This window comes from Thermobia domestica, chromosome 5, assembly GCF_964235325.1.
Source record: "Thermobia domestica chromosome 5, izTheDome1.hap1.1, whole genome shotgun sequence".
In the NCBI taxonomy this organism is placed as follows: Eukaryota; Metazoa; Arthropoda; class Insecta; order Zygentoma; family Lepismatidae; genus Thermobia; species Thermobia domestica.
Genome location: NC_137458.1, coordinates 54,834,186 through 54,860,289, shown reverse-complemented (window position 1 = coordinate 54,860,289; position 26,104 = coordinate 54,834,186). Strand labels below are relative to the sequence as shown.

The window sequence follows — 26,104 nt, the reverse complement described above, 5'->3', positions numbered from 1 at the left end:
GAAGGTGGAGTGCGACTGTGGGTCATAAGATTTAAAAATGGCCGAACCAATGTTCACGACGAAGATCGACGTGGGAGACCCAGCAAAGTGACTGCCGAACTTGTCGAAAAAGTCGATGTTAAAGTCCGTGAAAATCGAAAGTTCACAATAACGGAACTTTCTTTGAGTTTTCCACAAATTTCGCGAAGTTTGTTGCACGAAATCATCAGCGAAAAGCTTGGTTACCACAAGTTTTGTGCAAGATGGATTCCAAAAATCTTGACAGAGGACCACAAAAATCAGCGAATGGCTGCAGCGTTGCACTTTTTGGACGCCTACAATAAGGATGGTGACTCTTTACTCGATCGCATCGTTACTGGTGACGAAACATGGGTGAAACACGTGAACTGTGAAACGAAATTGCAATCAATGCAGTGGGGGCACACAGGTTCTCCCCAAAAACCCAAGAAATGCATGCAAACAATGTCGGCAAGGAAGATGATGGCGACTGTTTTTTGGGACAGAAAAGGTGTGATTTTGGTGGACTTCCTGGAAAGAGGCACTACAATAAACGCTCAAAGGTATTGCCAAACTCTGCAAAACCTCAGAAGAGCAATTCAAAACAAGCGCAGAGGAATGTTGAGCTCTAAGATCTTGTTGATTCACGACAACGCCCGGCCCCACACGGCAAATGTCACGCGTGAAGTTCTTGAATCTTTTCAGTGGGAGTTGTTTCCTAATCCGCCGTACAGTCCCGACCTGGCACCGAGCGACTTCCACCTATTCCCAGCAATGAAGAAGTGGCTGGCTATGCAGCGTTTTGATGACGACGAACAGCTGCAAGAAGAGGTAACGAAGTGGTTGAAGTCGCAGGCGGCCGAATTTTTCGACGAAGGAATTTCCAAGCTCGTACATCGCTACGATAAATGCCTTAATTTGAATGGTGACTATGTCGAAAAGTAGTATTTGTGTGTGGCTTTCATCTGTATATAATAAAATTTGTTTCCTATACTTTGTTGATTTTTTATTCCAAAACGTAATCTACTTTCTGGATAGCCCTCGTATATATATATATATATATATATATATATATATATATTTCCTTTTAGGTGTCCCCAGGTTCTTCGTGTTAAGTACTTCAAGCTAATAAACGACGAAATATTATTAATCTGTGTACTAAAAATAGTAAATCATTTCACACACTTTAGTCCTGAATGGCATGTATGCGGTGTATGTGATTGTTATCAATGTTTGTAAAACAATAACAACTGAAAAGTTAAGGTCAATGGTTATTTAGAAAATTAATTATTGTCGAAGAATATTGGCTGTAACTTATATTCACATATGAAAAAAATATTGAAACTCATATTTTTCGTTATTCCACACTTCTTATGCCCTAAAGGCGTATTTTTATCTGTTGCACTGCTTGTAAAATGATAAAAATTATTATTTTTCATGATTTACAATTTTACTGACATCAAGAACGCTTAAACTCTTCTCTGTCTCTTTACTTTCTTATTCGTCTGTTCTATGTGCATCTTGTTTCGCTTTGCTGTTCTCAGAAAGCTTCCTAACATACATGACTTCTTGAATTGATACCCGTTCAGCATGATCGGAGATATTTTCCAAGAAACCACAGCTCGCACACGCACCTTTGTTCCCATACTGTTTGGCTTATATATATATATATATATATATATATATATAGAGAGAGAGAGAGAGAGAGAGAGAGAGAGAGAGAGAGAGAGAGAGAGATTAAGAGAGCTAAACTCTAATTTTCCCATATTGAATTACATGAAAAGATTGAAGACAAACGAAGAAGAAACAACAACTGTAGTCGTCATCGTCGTCGTCGTCTTGTTGTTGTTCAATTATAGGTGTATACCTACGCATGAACACACAAAATCATTATACAGAACTTGTTCCCGAAAGATGTAACTGAAATTGTTGTACCTTTTCTGAGATTTAGTCCTTTTAGTTATTTAGTGTTGTTTGTGCGGAGATGAATAATCTGTCGACATTTATTTGCTTCAAGCCTAGATACTGGTAACGCAAAGAGAACTCAGGTTATGAAGCAAGGATATCCATGGGAAAAACTTCTAATTAACCTACAAACATTATTTCTACTACAAAGATGATTTCGCAAAATGTAGTTCTATGATTAACGTAGATATATATATATATAAAGCACACTGATGATGGCGAGAATTATTCTCTGAAATAGTCTGAGGCTTTTTTTTTTTTTTTTTTTTTTTTGCTCAGATGCTTCCTGTGAGTGTTACACTATTATTATTATTATTAATGCATTTTTATTACTATCGTTTTATTCTATTGTTGCATTAAGTAATATAGATCTTGCATCGTTTGGCCTAATCCTCGTTTCGCCTAACCAATTATCTGACACTTTTATGACAGATAAAAGATAAGCTATATGTCCGCCATTTTAGGCGAAATAAGGATACTCGTTTGGCCTAATCCTCGTTTTGCCTAAAATGGTGGACTATAAGAAAAATCGCGGAGATAAAACTGGAGGGAAATTTTTCGCAAAAAAAAAAAAAAAATTCCCTATGTGAAGAACTAAGAAATACAAATTAGTTTTCTCATAACTAATTTGTAATAGGACTATTTGCTTTCGGAAAAATGTTTCGACAATTGTACAGTTACTTTTCCGTTCCATTTTGAGAATATTAATGCCCCCACAGGGTGTATAGTGACTATATTTGAGATGAGAGAAACACAAACAGTTACACCTGTTATCAATTTTGTTTGAAGGTGAGTGCTGTTCAAAAGTAACTTTTAGTTTGCAGTTTGTTTCCAAATATCTGATATTGTCAAATGGTACTGATAATCGGTACTTTAAAGGAAATATAGTTTGTGTTTCTTCTTATGTAGGTGCAAAAGTTATTTTATTGTAGGTTTTGCTGATCTTTCAGGCGATTTCATTCCAGTTTCAACGCTTTTTTGAAACTGTTAATGCATTATAAGAGATCCGATTGTGATTCTATTGTAATTACAATTCGTATGAAATTTGTAACTATTTCGAGCTAGATCTGACAAAAGATCCCTAAATTTGCTCATACCTTAACAATGGACAATTGTGATCGCAATAAGTGATTTGTGACAAATCGCTCCGCTGACAAATTGCTCTGGATAATTCCACAATTCAAGCATCTCAATGTGTTACTGACAAAGAAAGAACAAAAATATATTTCATTTCTTATTATTACTTTTGAAATTAGAACTTTTGAGTTGAATTTCCACTCGTTTCACATACTACCGTGAATGTCCATAGCATAAGTCTCTGAGATGCACAATGAGATTGAAATCCAGGCTTCTCGGTGGTTGTTTCAGCAGGAAGAAGTTGAATACTCCTCCAAACAGATGATGGCCAACCAGGATCTGTTACGAGGGTGGTTGTAATGCTGGTACACTCCATTTCCACTCGTGGTGATCGTACTTCGATGCAATACGGGTGAATAGTAGGTACCAAAGGTCCAAAACATTGCTTACAGAAAAACACTATAAATCAACATAGTCTCCGTTATCTTGTATAATTCCAACCTGACATGATTTCGTTGGGCTGGCACCAAATTATAGAACACTATCGGCGTGATGAGATTGAAATCGAGACTCATCGCACCAGGGTTTGGTGGTTTAAACCAGCTGTTAAAAAACAAAACAAAAAAAAACTGGTTTAAACCAAAACACGAAAAATGTTCGTAAAAGTGTAAGTATTCGTAAAATCTTGATGAACACACATTTATGGGTTATCACGTTTCACTCCTGTATGTTATTCGTATTATATTCAGACCTAAATTTCCCATTTATTACTCAAAAAGATTATACTACAAAAGCAACTTTTGTATTTTTTTATAAGTTTATGAATACTTCTTTTGTGATTTTTTTATAGTTTGTTATTATTGTTATGCAATTTCAATCAAAGAAAAATTCTAAATATTGATTCGTTTTAATAATGTTTAATATTGATAAAATGTTGTAGTTTTGGGGGGAGAGGAGGGTTCATACAAATCCCACGAGAGGCATTTATTGAAATCAGAAATATCTTTGGTATTTATTTATGTATAAATGGGTCAGAGCCAAAGTGGACTCAAATAATTCGTATCTTGATTCACTATCTTACAGATATGCAAATTAAGTCTATTTCTTCTTCTTCTAGTTGTATTTCTCTATCTTCGACTAATAAAAGTCGTAATGAACTAACTTGGACTAAATTAGTTCTTTTGTACTCTGCAGCATTTTGAAATTGTCCATATGTAATTCTGTATAATGGTTTCATTTGTGCAACTGGTTATCTTTTTGACCTTCTGAAATGACTCTTGACAGTTACATTAACAAGTACCTAAAGATAAGCACAACGTATTTTTACCAGGAGTTCTTCATGAATGAGTCGACAGACATGTCGCATTTGTAGTCAATTAGTCCCGGTTTCGAGTTCAAATGGAGGACAATTTCTCTCGAATGTAAGCCGAGAAGCGGTTTGATTCCGCTTTAAGCTTATGTGACCTCTTCCAGCATAACCCGGTTGTTGCATAGTAACACCAAGATGAAACAAACTTATTTCTCTCCATATGTGATATAAATACATACAGCAAATTATTTAAACAAAAAACCTGGTTTAAACTCAAAACATACCAGGTTTAAACAAAAAAAAAAAAAAAAAAAAAGGTTTATTGTTTGTCTTTTTTAAACATGGTTTTTGCCAACCCTGCATCGTACCATGCTACTCGTTTTTAAGATCGAGTCACGGTATTCTGTTGCCAGTGTAAAACATTAACCGTAGTGACATATAATGACAAGTAGTAACCTCGTGGGCTATCGGCTTCTGAAGTCCATACGATGAAGCGAATCTTGTCTACTAACTATCCGGCTGAACCCCTTATTCAGTTGGGTGTCCGTCTTGGCAAAGGTTTACTGGTGTTCGGTGCAGTAAGCAAAGTTATGAAAACATTTATATCTTGTCCTCTTACATGTGAGTTTCTTTTTACATTGTTAAATTACTGTAGATTTCCAAATTATGCAGATTCAATATTGAAATCGGAAATATATCTATAACTTGCGGCAGGAATAGAGTGATAATGTGAGACATGTAACCTGTTTATCGGAAACTGAATTTTCATCAAAAACGATTTCTCATTATCTCTTACGATTTTTAATATTTAGAAATCAATGTTGAAACCGGAAGTTGTATTAGTTCTTACTTTAATAGAAGACTCAAGATGAGATTAAATCTATTCTTAAGATTTGGAATCCATACCATAAATCGTTTGGATCGTTAGAGAACGTGTCGATATATATACGATATATGAGTAGGCCAATGGCAAAACCCGTTAAATTCACTTAAAAAAAAAAATGAGATAGTGGTTGCTCTGGAAACCTTAGTTGGAAAGCTATTATTTCCAAATAGTATTCAGTAGAAAAAGCCATTTTAACTAGTTGAAAATTGAGATTGAAATATGTGCCAATTACCAAAACTTGTTAAATCCATCATGGCTACAGATGCAAAACCAGTTAAATCCATCGTCCATATTCAGTTTCATAAACTGTTAAATTCCAAACCTGCAAATAACCTCATGAGAAAAGCAGAATCAAACCCGGTTAATTCCATATTTCAAACAATTTGAGGTTTCGTACTTTATAGGATGAGTTTAGTAATCTGAATATTTATTGCAACTCTTCATAAAGCATTCGAAATTTTATTTGGCAGAATTTCAAGTGTGTGCTTTCATTATTTTTTGTATTTTTGGACTGAAAATTGAAGAAAAAAAGAAAAAAGGAAAAGGAAATCTTTAGTTTTACGTCCCATGGTTATGCCGGTTAGGCAAAAGGAGACGGTGATGATGAGAAATGAATGAAATGGGGGAATGAAATGAAATGAAATGAAATCTTTGAGTTTTACGTCCCACGGTTATGATGAGTAATGAATGAAATGGTGGAATGAAGAAAGTGCGAGGAAACGGGAGAACCCCGAGAAACCCACGAGCACGGTGTTTGTCCACCACAAAGTCCACATTGCGCGAGTTGGGATCGAACCAGGGACCCCCAAGCACCGGAGATGAACGCTCTACTACTGAGCCACCGCGCACTCTGGACTGAAAATGGAGACACTATACGTCTTAACCTAACTGTTCGTGAAACTTTTCTGTGCTTATTTGCTTTTCTTTAATAATTACTAGACAAATGCACGCAAAATCGAAAGAAAACGATACTCTAAGCAGCGATGATCATAATTTTATCAGACACCAAAATTGTCTAGAAAACGTACAAGACACATGAAAAACTGGAAACGAAATGTAGCTAAAAAGACAAGGTGAGTGGACTATCTATGGTTAAAAGTCGTTTGTTTTGTATTTCAGGGTAACTCTTTACTTTGAACAGAACATTGTTGGATTAGGTTCTTCTCTAAACGGTCTCTTCAGCTTCACCAGAACCTCTTTCTTAAAATGTCTCGTGTCAATTATCATTCAAAATTATAACATGCTTCTGGTACGGTACAACATGTTAAAAATTGTTGCCACTTATTTACCATTTCTGATTCTCTTTCTGCCACTGTTTTGCTCAAACTCAACATTTGCACATTCTGTTTTGCTATATTTCAAATTCATATATTGGGATAATTGGCAAATTAATATTCACCCTATGTTAGTCCATAAAAGGTTACAAACTCTTCCAAAATATAGTCATTTAGTTTAGAAATGTATACGGATAGGTATAATTAACTCCGCTTGTAGTTACGAAGGGTTTGACGATTGAAAGCAGCTCAAAGTTCACGTTTTACAAAGAGATTTTTGAGGAATAGAAAACCGAGAAAACGGTGTTGCACCAGAGGACGACGACGATATGGATTTCCATTTAGTAGATGATGATGGAGATGAGGTTACATAATTCAATTTTTTGCACATTTGGATCCATTGTTTTCAATTTAGAACAAAATTAATGTATCATTTATGTATCCATATTCATTTGTGACAATCTTATGCGATATATAGTTGATAATACATCCCCCCCCAATATTTTAGTAGGCATAATACTGATTTCTGACTCTGACTCCCTTTCTTTTTGATAGGTTTTGTATCTTGAGCCTCAACAAAAATGCCCGCTCGTCCAGATGCAAAAGCTGTTATTTCCATTTACATACGCAAACCCTGTTAAATCCAAACTATTTTCTTCAATAACGCAATTTACAGACTAGTGTGATTATACAGCTTTCGACAGACCAACACTCACATTATTCTTAATTTTTTAATGTTCTCTAGTTTCTAATGTTAATTTACAATTATGACGTGTTTAAACAGTTTTTCTCGATTTGTCACAAATTTTAAAATGTGAATTTAGCGGGTGTTGCTATTCGCCTACTCATATATATTCGTATATATCCATGGTCCTACTAAATACATAAAGGAGTTTTGGTAGTCCTAACTCCTCGAAAATAGTTAATATAATATTAATCTATATATTTTGCATTCTTAATTCTTTATATACTAGGGAATTTTCTCTTATATAATTTCCCTCTAGTTGAATTTCCACGATTTTTTCTTATTGTCCGCCATTTTAGGCGTAACGAGGATTAGGCCAAACGAGGATCCTTTTTTCGCCTAAAATGGCGGACACAAATCTTATCATTTATCTGTCATAAAAGTGTCAGATAATTGGTTAGGCGAAACGAGGATTAGGCCAAACGTGGCGACACGAGTAATATATATACAATATGCATCAGAAGAACGGTTAGCTGAAGTTTTTGTGTTTTTCTCTTTGTTTCACTAGGTACGACAAGACAAAAATACTAATACGGACGACAGTAAAAAGAATATTAATAATACATTTAAGAGTGTCATATGGATAAAATCCAAATCAATTGGTATTAGAGTTCATTCGTAATTTATCACTTGAATACCGATATGATGCTGAGAATATGACCGAATGATCGATTCGTTGAGAATGGAAACTACTTTGAGAAACTTTTAAGTCCTAACCATAGGCGGAGCTAGGAATTGTCTGCTGAAGGGGCAATGGGGGAAGGGGGCAGACATTTTGATCGGTCTCGGAGGTCCTGGTAGATGGCCATCTTATAGGTGACATTTTTAATTTTTGTCAAAAAGTTGGGGGGGGCAACGCCCCCATGCCCTCCCATAACTCCGCCCATGGTCCTAACAGGACAAGACGAAAGTATGCACTATAAGATATCTTTAAATATGATACAATGTCTACTGTTCAACCAAAGTAACAGCTAATACGACTTACATTGAGCAGAAACTAAATTATGTTAAAGGTTTATTGCTATCAACATTTTCACGTTAAGTGTGTGATACATTGGGATTTTTTATTTAGTCTGTCAGTATAGGTCATCCTGGCAGAAAGAATACAGATCCATATTAAGTACCTACTCAATTACTTCTAGCGTACCTGTAACCTTCTCGCTTTAACGCAAGCACTGCATTCGGTCCAAGCCATACACTTCCATCCATCCGAGGAGTAAAATGAACTCCTAAGAAAGGAAACCTTGGATCTGGAACCTGGAACAAAGTAATTTGAATTATTAGCTGCATATAATCAAGAATCATATCTGTAGCTACTAAAAGAAAGAATGATTACACCGTTTTAATATATATTTACTGATGAAAATGCATCTTAAGAACACGGAGGCCGCAATGGCTTAGTGGTAGACCCTCGCTTCTGATATAAGGGTTCCTTGTTCGTTGCATCAAGTGAACTTCATAATGGACGAACATCGCGGGTTTTCTCGAGATTCTCCCATTTCCTCCCACTTTGTTTATTACATTATTTCATACATTCTCATCATCATCATTTCCCTTACTCTCGGGATATTTACACTAGAAATTTCATTTAATTTCACATTTAAGAATATTTAGTAAATCTTGGCGTAGCTGAATAATAGCCATTGCTAGGGCGCAGCTAACTGTCAAGTACCGTTCCACCACGTTCCATACGTGCTCGACATGGCTTAGATCCGAAGGTCTAGCAAGCTGTGGTAGAAGGCGTATGCCAAGTAGAGCACCTTGGACTGCTCTGGTTGTATACAGACGTGTGCTATTCTGCTCGAAGATAGGGTTCTGCAAAGTGTCCAATTAATGTCGGAGGACACAATTAAGGGCGTCTTGAATGTATAACACGACTCCCCTGAATGAAGACAGGACCCAAGAGAGGTATGTAGCTTACTGTTCCCCATATTACAATACTAAATGTGGGTCTTGTATGAGGGAACAAACGCTGAATTTTTCCCGCTTACTTGCACATATAAGGCCACACACACAGCCGTTACTGTTTCACAGGCAGAAATGACCCTCCCATTGGTAAATACCATCACCCTCTTCCGCTTCGCCACTGCAGTCTTTCCAGATACTAATATATTTTCGGCGATGAGGAAGTGTAACAGTAATCGTGTAAGAGGAATACAGAAATGTAACCTGTTTCCAACAACCGATTGTTTAGTGTTCGTGTGCTCACATGGCATCGGTATCTCTGATTGCACTGATGGTCGCCACCCTATCAATTATGGTGGCGAGCCAAACAATCCTTCTGTGTAGGTGGAGGATTTAGAGGCATGTCTGCTGTGAGAATCCTCTCAGCGTGTATACTACTAATAGGCCACTTGGACGTAACGACCCACACGAACGCCAATTCTCCCAAACAACCATCCAGCAGTTCGCAACCTCATTACAGGTCTACGTAAGTCGTTAAATTGTACAATATTCATCCGTTGGCATCCTCCTAACATTACAGACACAAACCGCGATCCAGACTAAGGTTGCAGATTTTTCAGAGGAAGAAAAAAAAAGGAAGATTTTACGATTTTTAGAAGAACATCATTAAAGGTATGTAATATTCTGATTTTTTTTTTTTTTTTTTAACGTAGTTTCACATACTAAGGTAGATTGGAAACTGGTGCAGTTTCATTACGACTAATTGGAATAGTACAACATAAGAAAGTATATTACAATTCCAGTGAGAGCTCATGTGGTTCGGATCCCATGTTAAGCTATAGGTGCTCGTCTCACATAGCCTCGGTGCTGAAAGGGAAGTTAAACTCAAATTTAACAAACCAAGCATATTACACAAATCTTTGTTGTCTTTTAATTGTATTTTAATGAAACCTTTTTATCTCATAACACTCCCACATTCTTTTCTATATGTTTTAAAAAATCCTTGCATGACACATTAAAACTCTCAACCACTTGGGAATTCTGCTTTTATTAGTTCACAGTAGCTTCTGTTCCTGATATCAATGTATCACTATCGATATAAACTCGAATATGATCGAGTGGCCCCGCGTGGCGTAGTCGCTGACGCTCTTGCCTTGGGTGCGAGCGGTCCAGGATTCGATTCCTGGCGGGGCCACTCGGTCGAAAAAATGTAACAGCTTTTTCAGGCCAGCCAGCTCGAGTGAGGTTTGTTCTGGGTTTCCCTCACTCACACCAGGCAAATGCCGGCATGGTATCTAACATAAATAGTCCCAGATCGCTTCCTTCCTTCCCCTTCATCGGATAGTATGCTCGCCGTGGGACGTCATCCTTCATATACGTGACGGACTAAATGCCCTTAGATGCCGACAGCCCAGAAACCTAATTCCTAACCTTCAAATATGATCGAGATTATGTTGACAGACGATGATTAAGATGCTAAAACAAAATTATTCTTAATCACAAGATTGCGACACCGCTTAGGCAGGAGATAGAAATGCAACTTGCTGCATTTTTTTCTGAATTTAATTTAATTGTTGGATTGCGTTGTGAACACCGTACGAGAAATCAGTTCCTCTAATTATTACTGTTTCCCCACTCACTTATAAAAAAGGCTTTTATTAGTATGCAGGAATATATTTTATTTATTACAGAATTTACATGGAAAATAAAAATATACCGTAGAATTTACAGAAAACCGTAAGATTTGGCAATCCTAATTCACACAGAGCAGATTTGGACACAAATTCAGTATGTAGTACGAAGTTTGCTCGAATCGGACATGTATATGGTGTGTTCTTAAATGCGTTTCCACAACTATATACCCTTAAAGCAAGCAGCAATTTCACATGTACTTCACGTGAAGGAGTTTGGTTTGTATGGCTCGATATTTTCTCAATATTGAAACCGAAAGTTCTAGTAGATTTCTACCATTTCTGGCTTTAGTACAGAGATTAAAGTACAGATGGAATATATTCTTGGGACGCTAAAGTTTACTTTATAGTGATCAATATTAAAACTGGAAATGCCTGGTTCGTCCACTTCCGGTTTTAGTAGAGAGTTAATAGAAAAGATGGAACCTATTCTTCCAACCATCGATTTTAAAATACCACTTATCGCTATCTGTAACCGTTTTTACTCTATGTATATAGGTTGAATAAAAAGTAGTGGCAACACCGTTCTCACGTCAGAGTAATGTCTCAGTACTACAATGGTTTCGCAGCTGATAAAGGAATGTGAGACGAAAAAGTGTGGCGAGCTGTAGAGAGCCAGTAACGTAACATGAAGTTTCGAAATAGGTAGGATGAAATTAGCCCCGTAGCTAGGTAGAGGTTAGCTAGGAGGGGCCCAGTCCCCTTGCAATCATTGTCAGTCGCATAAAACCTTTGAAGAAACCTTGTTGTATGTATATACGAGTGTAAAATGAACTGAAGTTATCCCCTTGTTTCTCTGCGCTTCCAGTTAACCATACTCTTGTATAGTACCACTTAGACTGGAAATGTCTTACTCACTTTTCACCATTTACCACAAGCAAGAGGGATGGAGTAGGTTGCTTATTCTTTGTTTCAACTTTCCTCTAATGTGAGATGGATGAAATATGTGTCATTCTCATTTAAATCTTTCTCTAAATTTTGCAAATTCTGTAGGTTTACTCACCTAACTAATGCACCTACATACAAGCATATCACACAAAACGAATAAATTATACTGTCAAAGAAACAAGTAAAAATGGATATAGACCTCTATTTAACTATAAATTCCCCAAATCATATCACACAAACTTAACTACTTCACCGACAACATACACCACAGCGTACTAATACAAAACAATAATGCTGAAGCGTACAATCAATTGTGCTCTTATATGCCTTTACGACAATAACTGTCCTTTAGATGGCAATATTAAAAAAAAAAAAAAAAAAAAAAAAACTATGCCTCACCTGGGGTCTCATTCCGTATCGGTTCTCGGCAAACTTGCTGATCCCAACACAAAAAATGCAAGCAATTATAACTGCTATGCCGATTACCGCAAACTAAAACTAAAATTTTGCGTTCGATAACGCAAACCAGTACGGAATAAGGTACTATTCATGATTTTTTTTTTCCGGAAGTTTTACTGAATGCGAGTAACTAAATTTTTCATAGTCTTTCTGTTTTCCATTTCTTAACAATACCGCGTCTGTCACTTTTGTCTTCCCGAACACCCAAAAGGCTAGCCTTAGCTAGCTTCGTCAGCATTCGTCCACTTTCGTTGCATCGTGTTGAATTTGTGTATTGCTTAAATAGTTTTCGTCTGCTGAGAACGATGGGTAAGGGGCTGTTGCCGCCCACTCTATTCGATTCCATGAGAAAGGCTGAAGGCTAGATGAAAATAACCTAAAATGTAATGCTTCAGGTGCTCTACTTCAAAATCTATTAGTACTCACTTGATGCTTAAACAGAGAATTATAAAATAAGTTTAATAAAATTCACTGTATCGATGTCTAAAAATATTATTTGAGACTGATGTATGAATATTTGGATAGGCTGAGCCTTCCAGCCTTAATATACCCTAATATACTCTGTGCTTATTCGCTTTCACCTGTTGTCTCATGTGTACACCGTTCATATATATTACTCAATTCCCCTCTCTAGACTAAGATCTACGGCCGTCAAACAAGTCAAAACCGTTTGTTTCCTTTCCTTTTAATGTTTACAGAAAAAGCTTTATACTAGAATGTGGACGAAGAAAAAGTAATTTGATTGCCTCATCAAGTGAAGAACTGCGTTAAAAAGCTGTCAAAGTAACTGAAGTAACTTCACGATTACGTTTGATTGTCTCTGTATTATTGTAACTTTGTTTTATCTGTTTTGTACTACATATTTATTCAATACAGAAAGTATGATTTTGTCACTTATCGTGTTTTGCAACTGACGTGTTAAGTATATATATATATATATATATATATATATATATATATATATATATATATATATATATATTCAGTATATGGGGGGGGGCTTCTTTAAGGACCAGCGCCAAGGCATCTTGGCCTGTCCGACACTGCATATGGCTGTCGCTGGGGGACATTGAAAAAGAAAAAGAATAAAATCTTTAGGTTTACGTCCCACAGTTATGCCGGTTAGGCTAAAGGAGACGGTGATGATGAGAAATGAATGAAATGGTGGAATGAAGAAAGTGGGAGGAAACGGGAGAACCCCGAGAAAACCCACGAGCACGGTGTTTGTCCACCACAAAGTCCACACGGCGCGAACTGGGGTCGAACCAGGGACCCCAAGCACCGGACGTGAACGCTCTACCACTGAGCCACCGCGCCCCCCAACATTGAAAAAGACTGACATGTTACTGCTGTACGATGTCTTCAACTGTGCATAAAGCCAGGTACGAGTTACGGATGAAGTAAGCGTCCCATGTATTCTTGGGACGCTGAATCGTTCCCATGACACTCCTTTACGCTTCCAGTTACCGTTTGTGCTCTATAGTGATGAACATAAAACCCGGAAATGGCTGATTTCTACCACTTATCTGCTTTCGATTTCCAGCCATTTCGAAAATCGGCATTTATTTTCGCGTTTCTAAATGGCTGCAAACGGAAAGCTACTACGGGACTCGTGATAACGGTACCTCATGCAAAATAATATTGTCTAGGGTGGTCTTGTTTCATATTTTGATTATCTTTTATCTATCTGAAGATATCAGATAATTACTGCAAAATTAGTGGTATTTTAATTTCGCAGTGATAAGGCCTCTTAATGCTGATCTATCAAGTAATTCTTGAGATTACTTGTTTCCTGGACGGACGAACACACGGACAGGATAAATGTATAAAAGTTTTCGTAAACCAAATTCCTTAACAAAGGCATCCCGAAGCGGAAATGGACAATTAATTACTTACCAGCAAACAGTGAAAATATAATGGCACACATTAAATACGGTACACTATAAGCACTTAGACTGAGTGCTTCATCAGAAGAGTAAAGAAAAATTAAAATGACTGAAAAGTACCTGAAAATGTTCATATTCGCGCCATGTTGGAAACCAGGTTTTATGTATGTGAGTAAATGTTATATCTTCAATATTTCGGCTGAAAATCGTTAGCCTTGATCATGAAGACATGTTTCAAAGGTTTCGAAGAAAGAAGTGAATAATAAACGTTTTAAAACATCTAGATAAGCGCTGTTGTATTTAAGTGCTCCTAAATATTATTTCCAACTACGTGCTTGTTGTCATTTTGTATATTATAGTTACCCAAAACATGGGCATACATAGTGAATCTTAACAAATGTGTGCATCACTGTTACGAATCTGTTTCACTGTTAGAAGTATGTGCATCACTATTAGGAGTATCTGTCCCACTGTCAGACAGATTCAGAGTATCTGTCCCACTGTCAGACAGATTCAGAGTATCTGTCCCACTGCCACTGTCTGCGTCACTATTAGGAGTATTTGTCTCACTGTTAGAAATATGTGCTTACTATTAGGAGTATCTGTCTCACTGTTAGAAGTATATGCATCACTATTAGGAGTATCTGTCTCACTGTTAGAAGTGCGTGCATTACTATTAGAAGTATCTGTCCCACTGTTAGAAGTATGTGCGTCACTGTTAGGAGTATCTGTCTCACTATTAGAAATGTGTGTGTCACTAATAGGAGTATCTGTCTCACTGTTAGAGGTATGTACACTCACGTCCAAATATAGTGTCGCATATCTATAACTGTCTTGTAAGAATATAATGCGATAATGATTTTGCAGGGTACTTTTAATACTGATACGATGTGTATAATCGGGAAATGTATATTTACGGTACATTTCATAGGAAAAGAATTATAAATACGAAAATTAGAATGAGTAAAACAAAATCTTGCTAAATGGACAAGAAAGTCTTATTTTCGTTTTATTGTTTTTATTTACTGCTCTTTTGACATGAAATTTGCCACATGCATGTGTTTGCCGATTATACACATACTAACATTATAAGAAATACCGGGCAAATTCGTTATCAAATTATATTCCTACAACATATTTATAGACATGCGACAATAATATTGGACATGACTGTACATCACTATTAGGGGTATTTGTCTCACTGTTAGAAGTATATGCGTCATTATTAGGAGTATCTGTCTCACTGTTAGAAGATGAACATCAATGTATGTATCTGCTACTAACAGTAAATGAATAAACAATATTTCAAAACAATATTATTATTGACAAAGAACGACATACATTTTAGCGCCATACAAACCCGTTTTCTCGAAAACTACGCATTAGAATTTACCCTTTAGCATTTCATTTTGTTCAGCTCGACGTGATCTATCGATTGATGTATATATCTAGATTGTGAATAATAAAACATACTTAAACAAACATTAAAGTTTAAGTCAATCATAATATTGGACTATACATTATTAACAATAGTGTTGTGTTATAAAGAAAAGCATTATGAGATATATTTCAGTATTCGTTTCATCTTAATAGGTGGTAGCATGGTTGTCGGACAGTATTAGTATTCAGGTTTACAAAAAAAAATGTTACTCGTAACTTTCTCAAAAGCTACGTATGAGGATTTACACTCACTAATATAATTTTGTTCAGCTCGATGAGATGTATCGATGATGTACGTCTAGGATGATCAGATGTCCCGCTTTTAACGGGATTGTCTCCCTTGGTATACGTCTAGCGTGCCCAGACATCCCGCTTTTAACGGGATTGCTTTCCTTGGTGTACGTCTAGGGTGATCAGATGTCCTACTTTTAACGGGATTGTCCCCTTTAGTGTACGTCTAGGTTGACCAGACGTACCGCTTTCAACGGGATTGTCTTCCTTGGTGTACGTCTAGGGTGATCAGACGTCCCATTTTTAACGGGATTGTCTCCGTTGATGTACGTCTAGGGTGATCAGATGTCCCACTTTTAACGGGATTGTCCCCTTTAGTGTACGTCTAGGGTGACCAAACGTCCCGCTTTTAACGGGATTGTCTCCCTTGGTGTACGTCTAGCGTGACCAGACGTCCCGCTTTTAATGAGATTGGCCTCTTTAGTGTACACTCATGTCCAAAATTATTGTCGCATGTCTATAAATATGTTGCTGTAGGAATATAATTTGGTAACGAATTCGCCTAGTATTTCTTATAATATTAGTATGTGTATAATCGGCAAAGACATGTGCGTGGCAAATTTCACGTCAAAGAAAGCAGTAAATAAGAACAATAAAACGAAGATAAAACTTTCTTGTCCATTTAGTAACATTTTGTTTTACTCATTCTAATTTTCGTATTTATAATTCTTTTCCTAATACAAATATACATTTTCCGATTATACACATAGTATCAGTATTAAAAGTACCCTGCGAAATCATTATCAAACTATATTCTTACAAGAAGACAGTTGTAGATACGCGACTATTATTTTGGACATCAGTGTGAGTCTAGGGTAACAAGCTTTTAACGAGATTGTCTCCCTTGGTGTACTTCTTGGGTGATCAGATGTCCAGCTTTTAACGAGATTGTCCCATAAGATGTACGTCTTGGGTGACCAGATGTCCCGCTTTTAAATGGGTTGCCTCCCTTGGAGTACGGCTAGGTTGACTAGACGTCCCGCTTTTAACGAGATTGTCTCCCTTGGTGTGAGTCTTGGGTAACAAGACGTGACGCTTTTAACGGGACTGTCCCCTATGGTGTACGTCTAGGATATCACGACGCCCCAGTTTTAACGGGATTGTTTCCCTTGGTGTACGTCTAGGGTGAACAATGTCCTGCTTTTAATGAGATGGTCCCTTTTTTTTTAGAAAGTTTCCCGAGAAAAATGCAAACGACCCAAAATATTCCGTTTTTGGCTCTTGCAAATGACACTCAAGACACAATCTATGCCCCTAAACCTGGTCCTTGTTAAATGTGAAAAGGTAGCATAAAATTAAAATTGGAATAAGGTTAAATAAATAAATAAATAAATAAAATCTGGTTATTTGGAAAGATAGATACTTGCGCCTCATAGGCATGAATAACGACATAACAAATAACCATACCTAAATAGACTGCTAAATTGTGCCATCTTCCCGAGGGTCTCGTTCTTTTATCTTGTAAATCAAGTCCCCCTACACGTCACTTTTTGTTTGTTTGTTTGTTAATTTCTGAAAATGTTGTAGCATTAATTCTGGACTAGCGTCAATTACCTACTTCACTGGAATAAAAGAAGAAAAATTAGTAATATGTTCCGTTAGTCAGTGACTTTTTATTTGCGGGGCTGAATTTGGATTTAAACGGCATCGGAAGTGTCACTGTTCATCTCAGCGACCCCGAAAATTATGGATTCGACACTACTACCGGTCATTTTCGATCATTTTATATATCTCCCTCTCCCATTCCCCCAAGTTGTGGGGCTGAATTTGGATTTGAACGCTATCGCAAGTGCCACTGTTCATCTCAGCGACCCCGAAAATTATGGATTCGACACTACTACCGGTCATTTTCGATTCGATCATTTATATATATATATATATCCCCCCTCCCCTTTTCCCAAGTTGCAGGCTGAATTTGGATTTGAATGGCATCGTAAGTGTCACTGTTCATCTCAGCAACCCCCGAAAATTATGGATTCGACACTAATATCGGTCATTTTCAATAATTTTTATGTAACTTCCTCCCCATTTCCTAGTTGCATCGTCAAAGTGAAATAATAAAAACTATCCGAGGCCCGAACCTCATCTATGTTGAAAATTCGATCGAGATCGATCGGGTGGTTCAAGAGTTATTAAGTCACAAACATAATTACTTTCATTTTTATATATACATATATAATGTATATAGATTAAGAATAATAATTAATTGATTTACTGATTATAAACCAACATTTGAGCCCCCTCCTCCCCCTTTCTGTTTCGTAGAAGATGAGCATTCTAGCTTGTCTGACGTACTGAATATTATTTCTATACGTGTTCCTGGGTTTTCTCGGGGTTCTCCTGTTTCCTCCCACCTTCTTCATTCCACTATTTCATTCATTTCTCATAATCATCGTCTCCTTTAGCCTAACCGGCATAACCGCGGGACGTAAAACTGAAAGATTTCATTTTTCATTATTATTTCTGTACATTTAACAAAAATGAAGAATATTATATTTATATAACGAATAAGTACTTACTGGATAAATATTTCCATTAACAAGATGGCACTTCTCAGGATTTAGTAACAAATATTCTCCCCTAAATGGAACAATACGGGGCTCCCTGCTGCAACCAGACATCTCAGCTAGCCTATCAGAATGAAGTCCTCCGCAAGTCAAAACGTACTTTGCACGGATCTCCTAAGAATATGATACACAGATACAGGCTTAGAATATGACATAAAGGTACAGTGAATATCTGTAACTTTTTTCCTACATTGTAATAGACTAGAAATATGGTTTTGGTATCACTACAAACTTAAAACTGATTACAGTAGAAATAAAATAATGGATAAGTAAACTAGAATATCTGTTGAGTTTTTAAATCACTGTGTCTATCATAATGTTCGTGAATTTCCTCTTCTTTTTTGCTGTAAGTAAACAATTGATGTTTGGGATGTCATATTGAGTCTTCTTTTTTCTATAAAAGCATCTATTAGTACGCTACAGATTAACTTTTTGTATGAAATTACCTCTTATATTATTGTGGTTTTCTGATAATACCGACAATTTCTTATTTTAGTGTTGTTATGTAGTTGTTTTAGCATCTGGATACTATACAAGGGATAGTTACTCAGAACTTATAACCTCACTCTAAGTTTAATTTCTATAAAAAAAATAATAATAAAATAAAATAAATGCAACAAGAAAAGGCACCTTTCAGTACTGTATAAACAAACGGAAGGCTTGTCCCAAAGTAGTATGTGAGTAATAGTTAGACAAATTTTCCTCATCGCGCTCTTCGACTACCGAAGTTCATGATATAACCGAAACAAAGCAATTCAATGCCTTTTCTAAGGACATTGGCTTCCATCAATAGTAACATCGCCCATGAAAATATTGTGTTGATATTCAATGATAAGGAACTTATAAATAAATTGTCTCTTTAAATAACACTGTCTCAAATTCGAATGAATAGATGCATATACTTAAATATACATACTTACAGAATGTGGACTCAAAATCCTGACGGGATAAGCTACAGGTTCAGAAGACACAGGTGTGCTTTCAGACGTTTCCTTGAATCCAGTGACTTGAAAATTCAAAAATATCTCTCCACCTGCATTTTCAAAGTCTTTTCCATAAGATCTAGTCACTTCAGCCCAATCTACAATACCTGTATGCGGAGACCAGATTGCTTTTACACCCTGCAAATCAGAAAGAAACTAATGTGTACACACAACATAAGAATTATATATATATATATATATATATATATATACGAAGACATCCAAACTATTAATGGGCATGACATTTTGAAAATATAAATGCTCATATATGTACTTTGTGGATAATTAATAAAAGAAGCATAAAGATATTCAGCATTGTAGGAGAAATGAGGCAAAACTGGACTGAAGTTGAGTTTAGGTTCATGTAAAACTTAGTTTTCCAGATTTTATGTATGTAAATGAAGATTCCATTTCTATTTATTATTATTATTATTATTATTATTATTATTATTATTATTATTATTATTATTATTATTATTATTATTATTATTATTATTATTTGAACAATGAAAAATAAACATTCCTGTCTACTACCAATGTGAAAGTATGACAAATACACCTCTTTTTCTCACTAATTATCATTATTCCAGCATTCTGCCAGATCTGGGGCGTAGAAAACCTTATCAATGACTTTCATTTCACCTTTCTTCATCCTGCATCTTCCCCCATTTTATTCTCCTTCCTATATATTTCTATGCTTCATACTTGTACAGTTGAGATTGGTGTACTTTCAGCACAACACTAGTCGGACAGAAAGAGAAGAAAATTTTGGGATTGTTTCGTTATTGTATTTAAATAAACAGCAGGTTGAATGTTTGAGCTTTTTTAATGCTCTTGATTTATTTCTTACTACGGTATAGAGAGTCGATGCGTTTGAAACGTCAAATTAAAAGTCTTACTTACTGAATTACGAACATCTCCGTAAAAATTAAGTGCAACAACTCATTTCTATATAAGTTACGACTTCTCCACATGATTATCTTCGAAGTGTTACTAAGGTTAGTCTAGATTCGCATTTTCAAGTACACAAAAATCAGGATAATCATGTTGATGAGATTCGAGAAGTATTGACATTTAGTACCATTCAGACTTCTTAATAACATTCGGACGGTTAGAATCTACATTAGCGCTATCAGTATCTTTAATTACAATGTATCAGATTACAGGAATCCCGATACTTGTCTCTTTTTTTAACGGATTTAACTTCAGTCCAACTCACGTTAAATTTGGGCTTTTTGCAAAAAGGTAAGCTCCGGCCCGAAATTAAAGAAATTTTACCCATATAATTGTTTTTACATGAAACATTATAAAATTTAAAAAAAAAAAAAAAAATCTGTGCGGTCAGCGCAACTTCACACCGGAGTGTTCACGAAATCTACAGCTCCCTTGCAATTTCATAGGGACCCCTTCACTGTAGGATTAGTGTGAAGCAAACGTAATCAAGGGGACGCAACAAATCATCATTCAAGACAAAAACGCACAACTTTATAAATGAAGATCACAAAGGAAAACAAAGAAAGAAAAAAGCGTCAACAAAAAATAAAATGCTCACTAACAAAACAAGTAACATTTTAGAAAAAAAATTAGTGCACGAAGTTTCTGTATATATTTCTGCATTTTTCAGTTTCTGAATGTATTTTGTTAGTCTTCTTACATCTAACACAACAAAGAAACACACTAGACTCATATACCAGCAGGTCTGGATGGGTGAACATCCACTTCATTCGGAGGAAGACACCCAACGATCATACTCTTTTTAGATTCCCACCACATGAAAATCCTGCAGCAGTACTTGCTCCAAACTTCTCAAAGTTGAGGGTCTGCTAAATAAATGGGATTGGAGAAACAGGATAAAATGGCGATCATACGGGAAAATTAATATTTTTAAGAAAACTACCTTCATATAAAGATGTCGGTGCGCATCAGAATTAATATCATCCCCTAGCGCTGATTTTTAAATTGTGTTTGAATGACGGTGGTATAAGTACTGAAATACAGACATTTCGAGAGCCAAAGAGTGATGCAATTATTAGTTCGTATTAGGAACCTGTACTATATTGACCAAAAAGGTATTATTCTAAAAACGAATAGAGTATAATTCTTGCTATATATTTGGCCGAAACAACTACCATCAGTAGGGGCAGGAGTTTTTCGCAAGTTGCGAAGTTTTCCGACAAAACCGAGAGTTGGTTTTTCAACGAATTACGTCAGATTGAGTAAGGAAATAGGTATTTTGAAGTCGCGACAAAATGCAATAACTGATATTTTGAGCAAAATACGCCGCAAAACGCGAAAAAATTGCGTTTTTTTTTTTTTTTTTTTTTTTTTTTTTTTTTTTTTTTTTTTTTTTTTTTACGTTAGTTTCAGTTGTTAAAATACAGGAATAAAAAGTATAATTTTCCTTTTGTGACCTGCAACGCTTATTACTCCTAACTTCTCTTTTAAGTTCATAGCTCTAGTTGTGGAATGTGGGACACACAGCGTCGTTAAAACAGCAGAAATTCTCACTTCGGTGTTTTTGTGGAATACGTACGCTAAAAGAGTTTATAATTTTAAAAATGATGAATAAAAATGGGACGGTACAAGATCGCGCAAGTGAATTTGCCAGTGAAGGCTTGTACGTAAGTGATATTCAAACGTTAATGTGTAAATTTTGTAATTCACGCATTGAATGAAAAAGTACTGTACAAAACAAATAAAGTCGGCAGGACATAAACGTATCAAAGAAAGTTGAACGTGGAGCAAGCAGTGGGAAGGGACAAATTACGTTGGAAGGTTTTGCAAATTGTAATTAACTAACTCTATGGCCTATGGAACTCGAAAGTTCAATTCCGCGTTCACAAAAGCTCTCTACTGACTTCTATCCTTAGCTAACCGCATCCAGTTTCTACTTTGTATTCCAATCTCTGCGAGATCCATCTTATATTGTCCTCCCATCTGCGCCTAGGTCTTCCTAATGGTCGTTTTCCGATTGGTCCTCCAGTCAAGACTTTGAAAGCGTTTCTACTTTCTTCCATTCTAGCTACATGACCTGCCCACCTAAGCCTCCTAGACTTGACGACCCTAACAATGTTGGGTAGGCCGTATAAATTATGTAGTTCCTCGTTATGAAGTTTCCGCCATTCCCCATTCCCGTTCCTCTTGGGTCCGAATATTTTTCTCAGAATCTTGTTCTCAAATACTTTCAGTCTATGTTCTTCCCTCATTGTAAGCGACCATGTTTCGCAATCATACAGAATAACAGGCATGATTATCGATTTATATGTTTTAAGCTTCAAATTCCTCGACAGAATTCTCGAGGACAAGAGATTTTGAACCGAATAGTAACACGAATGCCCTGATTTTAGTCGACACTTAATTTCTTCGTGAATATGATTTTACTCTGTTAATATTGATCCTAGATATTTGAAACTATCCACTTTATCAAAAGTATTATTTAATATTTTAAAGAATCCATAATTTGCTGTATTACGGTCCCGACGCACTTCCATGTATTTAGTTTTCTCTGCGACTATCGAGATGTTGCTGAAGTTCAATATACCCACAGGTGGTTCAAGTACATGCCTGGTAAAATAAATAAAGAAATAAAAAAACTTGTGACAGAAGAAAAGTAATATGTTGTTAGTAACTGCTAAAGAATAATTTCATTGTCCTAAGTGGTATTATTGTTTATTACTTATATTGGGCCTATACTAGAGCTTGCAAAATAATTCATTTGAGCGACAAAATAGTAAATTTTACATCTCAAAATGCGACAAAATACGAAATTTTTAATTTCAAATTCTGAAAAACTCCTGCCCCCAACCATTAGTAAATTGTTATTATTATTGTTATACGCTCAGAAACACTACCAAAATCTCTCTCACTTCAATTTTTGATTCTTGAATGATCCTTGCACTTTCAAGCTTTCGGCTCTTCCCACAGGTATTCTTCGGGGATAGAAATAGATGAAGGAAAAATTCAAGCACAGAAGAAATAAAAAGGAATGGATCGACAGGGAAGAGCAATGCTGCACTGCTACAAATTACTCCTCAAATGACGGTATGGCGCACTGTGGAACTGAACAAGTAAACATATAGACTGACCTCGCCATGGCACGTACTTCAGAACAACGGCTATGGGGACAGCCGAAAGCTTGAAAGTGCAACGATTATTCAGGAATTATAAATTGAAATGAGATAGATCATTACTTTACATGTAGGGGCCGCGGTGGCTCAGTGGTAGAGCGTTCACCTCTGGTGCTTGGGGTCCCGGGTTCGATCCCAGCCCCCGCTAGGTGAACTTTGTGGTGAACAAACACCGTGTGCGTGGGTTTTCTCGGGGTTCTCCAGTTCCTCCCACTTTCTTCATTCCACCATTTCATTCATTACTCATCATCACCGTCCGCGGGACGTAAAACTCAAAGATTTCATTTAATTTTTTTCCATTACTTTACATGCATTTTAGGCTAAAGAAGGGGATGATAAATGATTGCGGAATATGATGGACTGGTTGAATGAAGTAAGTGAAAACCAACAGGATCTCTCTCTCTCTCTCGCTCTCTCGCTCTACGTCCCGACGACGAGTTCTTCTACATTTGAATGTTAATAGCCTCTATGTTAAGTGCCGTCAATGTCAACGTGTACTATATACGAAATTAATCAAGCAACGCAAAAGAAAAATAGAAATACAAGAATTGTATTGTACGCAAAGAAAGTTACACTGGATACATTTACATAGACTTCATTCCTCTATATAAGTGCCACGATTGTCCGAACATTTGTTCAAACACGGTACTAGTTTTCGTATACTAGAATCGTAAAAATTTAGCGCCTACATCTGAAACCACGTTGTGACTTCTTCACTGACCTCATCGTTGTCATCAAAGTATACCTTTTACTAAGGCATGGCACCACTTTGCAACATTTTGCTATCCATTACGTTCCCGTACACAGACACTATTTCTCCATATGTCTCCGATGAAAGCTCTCCTTATGCTTCAAAAAGAAAAACTGATCACGCTGCACACTTCATACCTTGGGGGATTCCGTATTGGAGCTGCCATTTTCAACGCGTGCTCCTCGCACAAGATTCGGCGCAGCACTGACGAATGACTCCTAGTCCTCGTTTATGGATTAAGGTTACTGCCAGAGCTGCCAACTTTGGCACACATTTTCCCCTAACATGCAGATGTGTTCCCAACTTCATTTTCTTGACAAGCCTCGTAAATAAGTAGGCACACTTGATTTTAGTTGGTTAGTTCATAGGAGTTTAACGTCTCTTTCCAGCACCGAGGCAAGACCTTATGTTTGAAGTGGAATTCGAATCATCACTTAAGCTTGCACCCGAGACAAGTATCACTCCGTTTTCATCCAACCCGACAACTGAATACGAAATAACTGTCACACAAAGCATGCGTGTCAGCCTGTACACCACGAAATGGCATACAATTTATTTTAATATATATTTTAGTAACTTGACTGAATCTTTACACAATACGTATCACTACAACAAATTTAGGAACACACCACGCACAGTGTAAATTTAGAAAATATCATATATGGAAACGTTAAAAAAAACCGTTATAACACACCACGCATCAAGTGATAAACGTTAGAAACTTTATGCTCCGACGAGTGGCTCTTGCAGGATGCCGTGAGACGTCTGATACGAGCTTATTTCTACGATTAGGAGAGATATTTTTGTACTATGTAACAGGGTGGATTGATTTAAATCAGTCTGATTTAAATCACTTGATTTTTTAAATAAAAATCGTTGATTTAAATCGAATTCCGAAAGAAATTAATTTAAAGTGAAAATAAGTAAAATCCCGTTTCTGTTCTGTTATTTCGATTATATGGAAGTTAATAATCATAATACAATGAGACTCAAATGTACAGTATAGTATGAAAACAAGTGTCATGCAGAGGATCATTAGGGAAAATCCCGTTTTGAACAAGTCACGGAGCAATCCTGCTTTCTTCTTTTCGTAGCATTGGTTCTGGGTTTTAAAATCGTTAACTATTCCAACGGGGAAATCACCATCGACATTTAAGACGAAAATTCTTTTTTGTGCCTTTGTTTCTTCCCAGAAAATAGGGTGTATTTAGAGGGGTCCTATCCCCTCTCCAAAAAAAAAAAAAAAAAAAAAAAATGTTAATTTTATAACTTTAGGCGAAATTTATGTATTTCATGCCGCAAATTTATGTAGTTCTGAGCTTTTAAAAATAGGTCCCTGCCAAATATCAGTAACTTTTGTGAAAAAAAAGTGTCATTTTGATAAACGTTGCTGTACTTTTTCCCTAATGCCTAACCTTTTAAATTATATCACCTATTTTTAGGTGATAGGGTAGAATCTTCATTATTCGATTAAGAAAAGTATCAATAAGGCTTTTTACTTCGTTTTCTTCAAGGCTGGAGGCATTTTAGAACATATGATTTCACGCCTTTCTGCGTTGAGGCATAGTGTGTGATAAAGTTATAAATTTAAAAAGATTTTTTTTTGTTATGTGTATTATTATTTTTTGGCGGGTTACATTTTGCATCCAGACGATAGAAATTTTGCACACTCGTTCAGTGCACCCCTTAATAATTTTCAGATGTTTTCAGATCTCTGTGTGGAAACAGCGGGGTCCAGAGGGGCAAAACTGCTTTAAAAAAAGGACATTTTTAACAAAAGATAGCTTTTTTTCGTGATTTTCCCGCCTCAGATGGAGACATATGAATGATACCGTTTGAAAGGCTGTTCTATTCTGAAGAAAA

At 36.3% G+C, this 26,104-nt stretch overlaps 1 protein-coding gene across 2 annotated transcripts in view; it reads right to left on the bottom strand.

The window, feature by feature from the left end:
* Positions 1–26,104, bottom strand: part of LOC145685920 (L-2-hydroxyglutarate dehydrogenase, mitochondrial-like) — a 53,417-nt gene that overhangs the window by 12,348 nt on the left and 14,965 nt on the right. For both annotated transcript variants that reach the window (XM_081758689.1, XM_081758688.1), the window contains 3 exons: positions 19,301–19,501; positions 18,333–18,494; positions 8,401–8,510 (listed from right to left, as the gene is read on the bottom strand). In XM_081758689.1, coding sequence (XP_081614815.1) covers positions 8,401–8,510; positions 18,333–18,494; positions 19,301–19,501 — 473 coding nt within the window. The remainder of the gene's footprint in view (positions 1–8,400; positions 8,511–18,332; positions 18,495–19,300; positions 19,502–26,104) is intronic.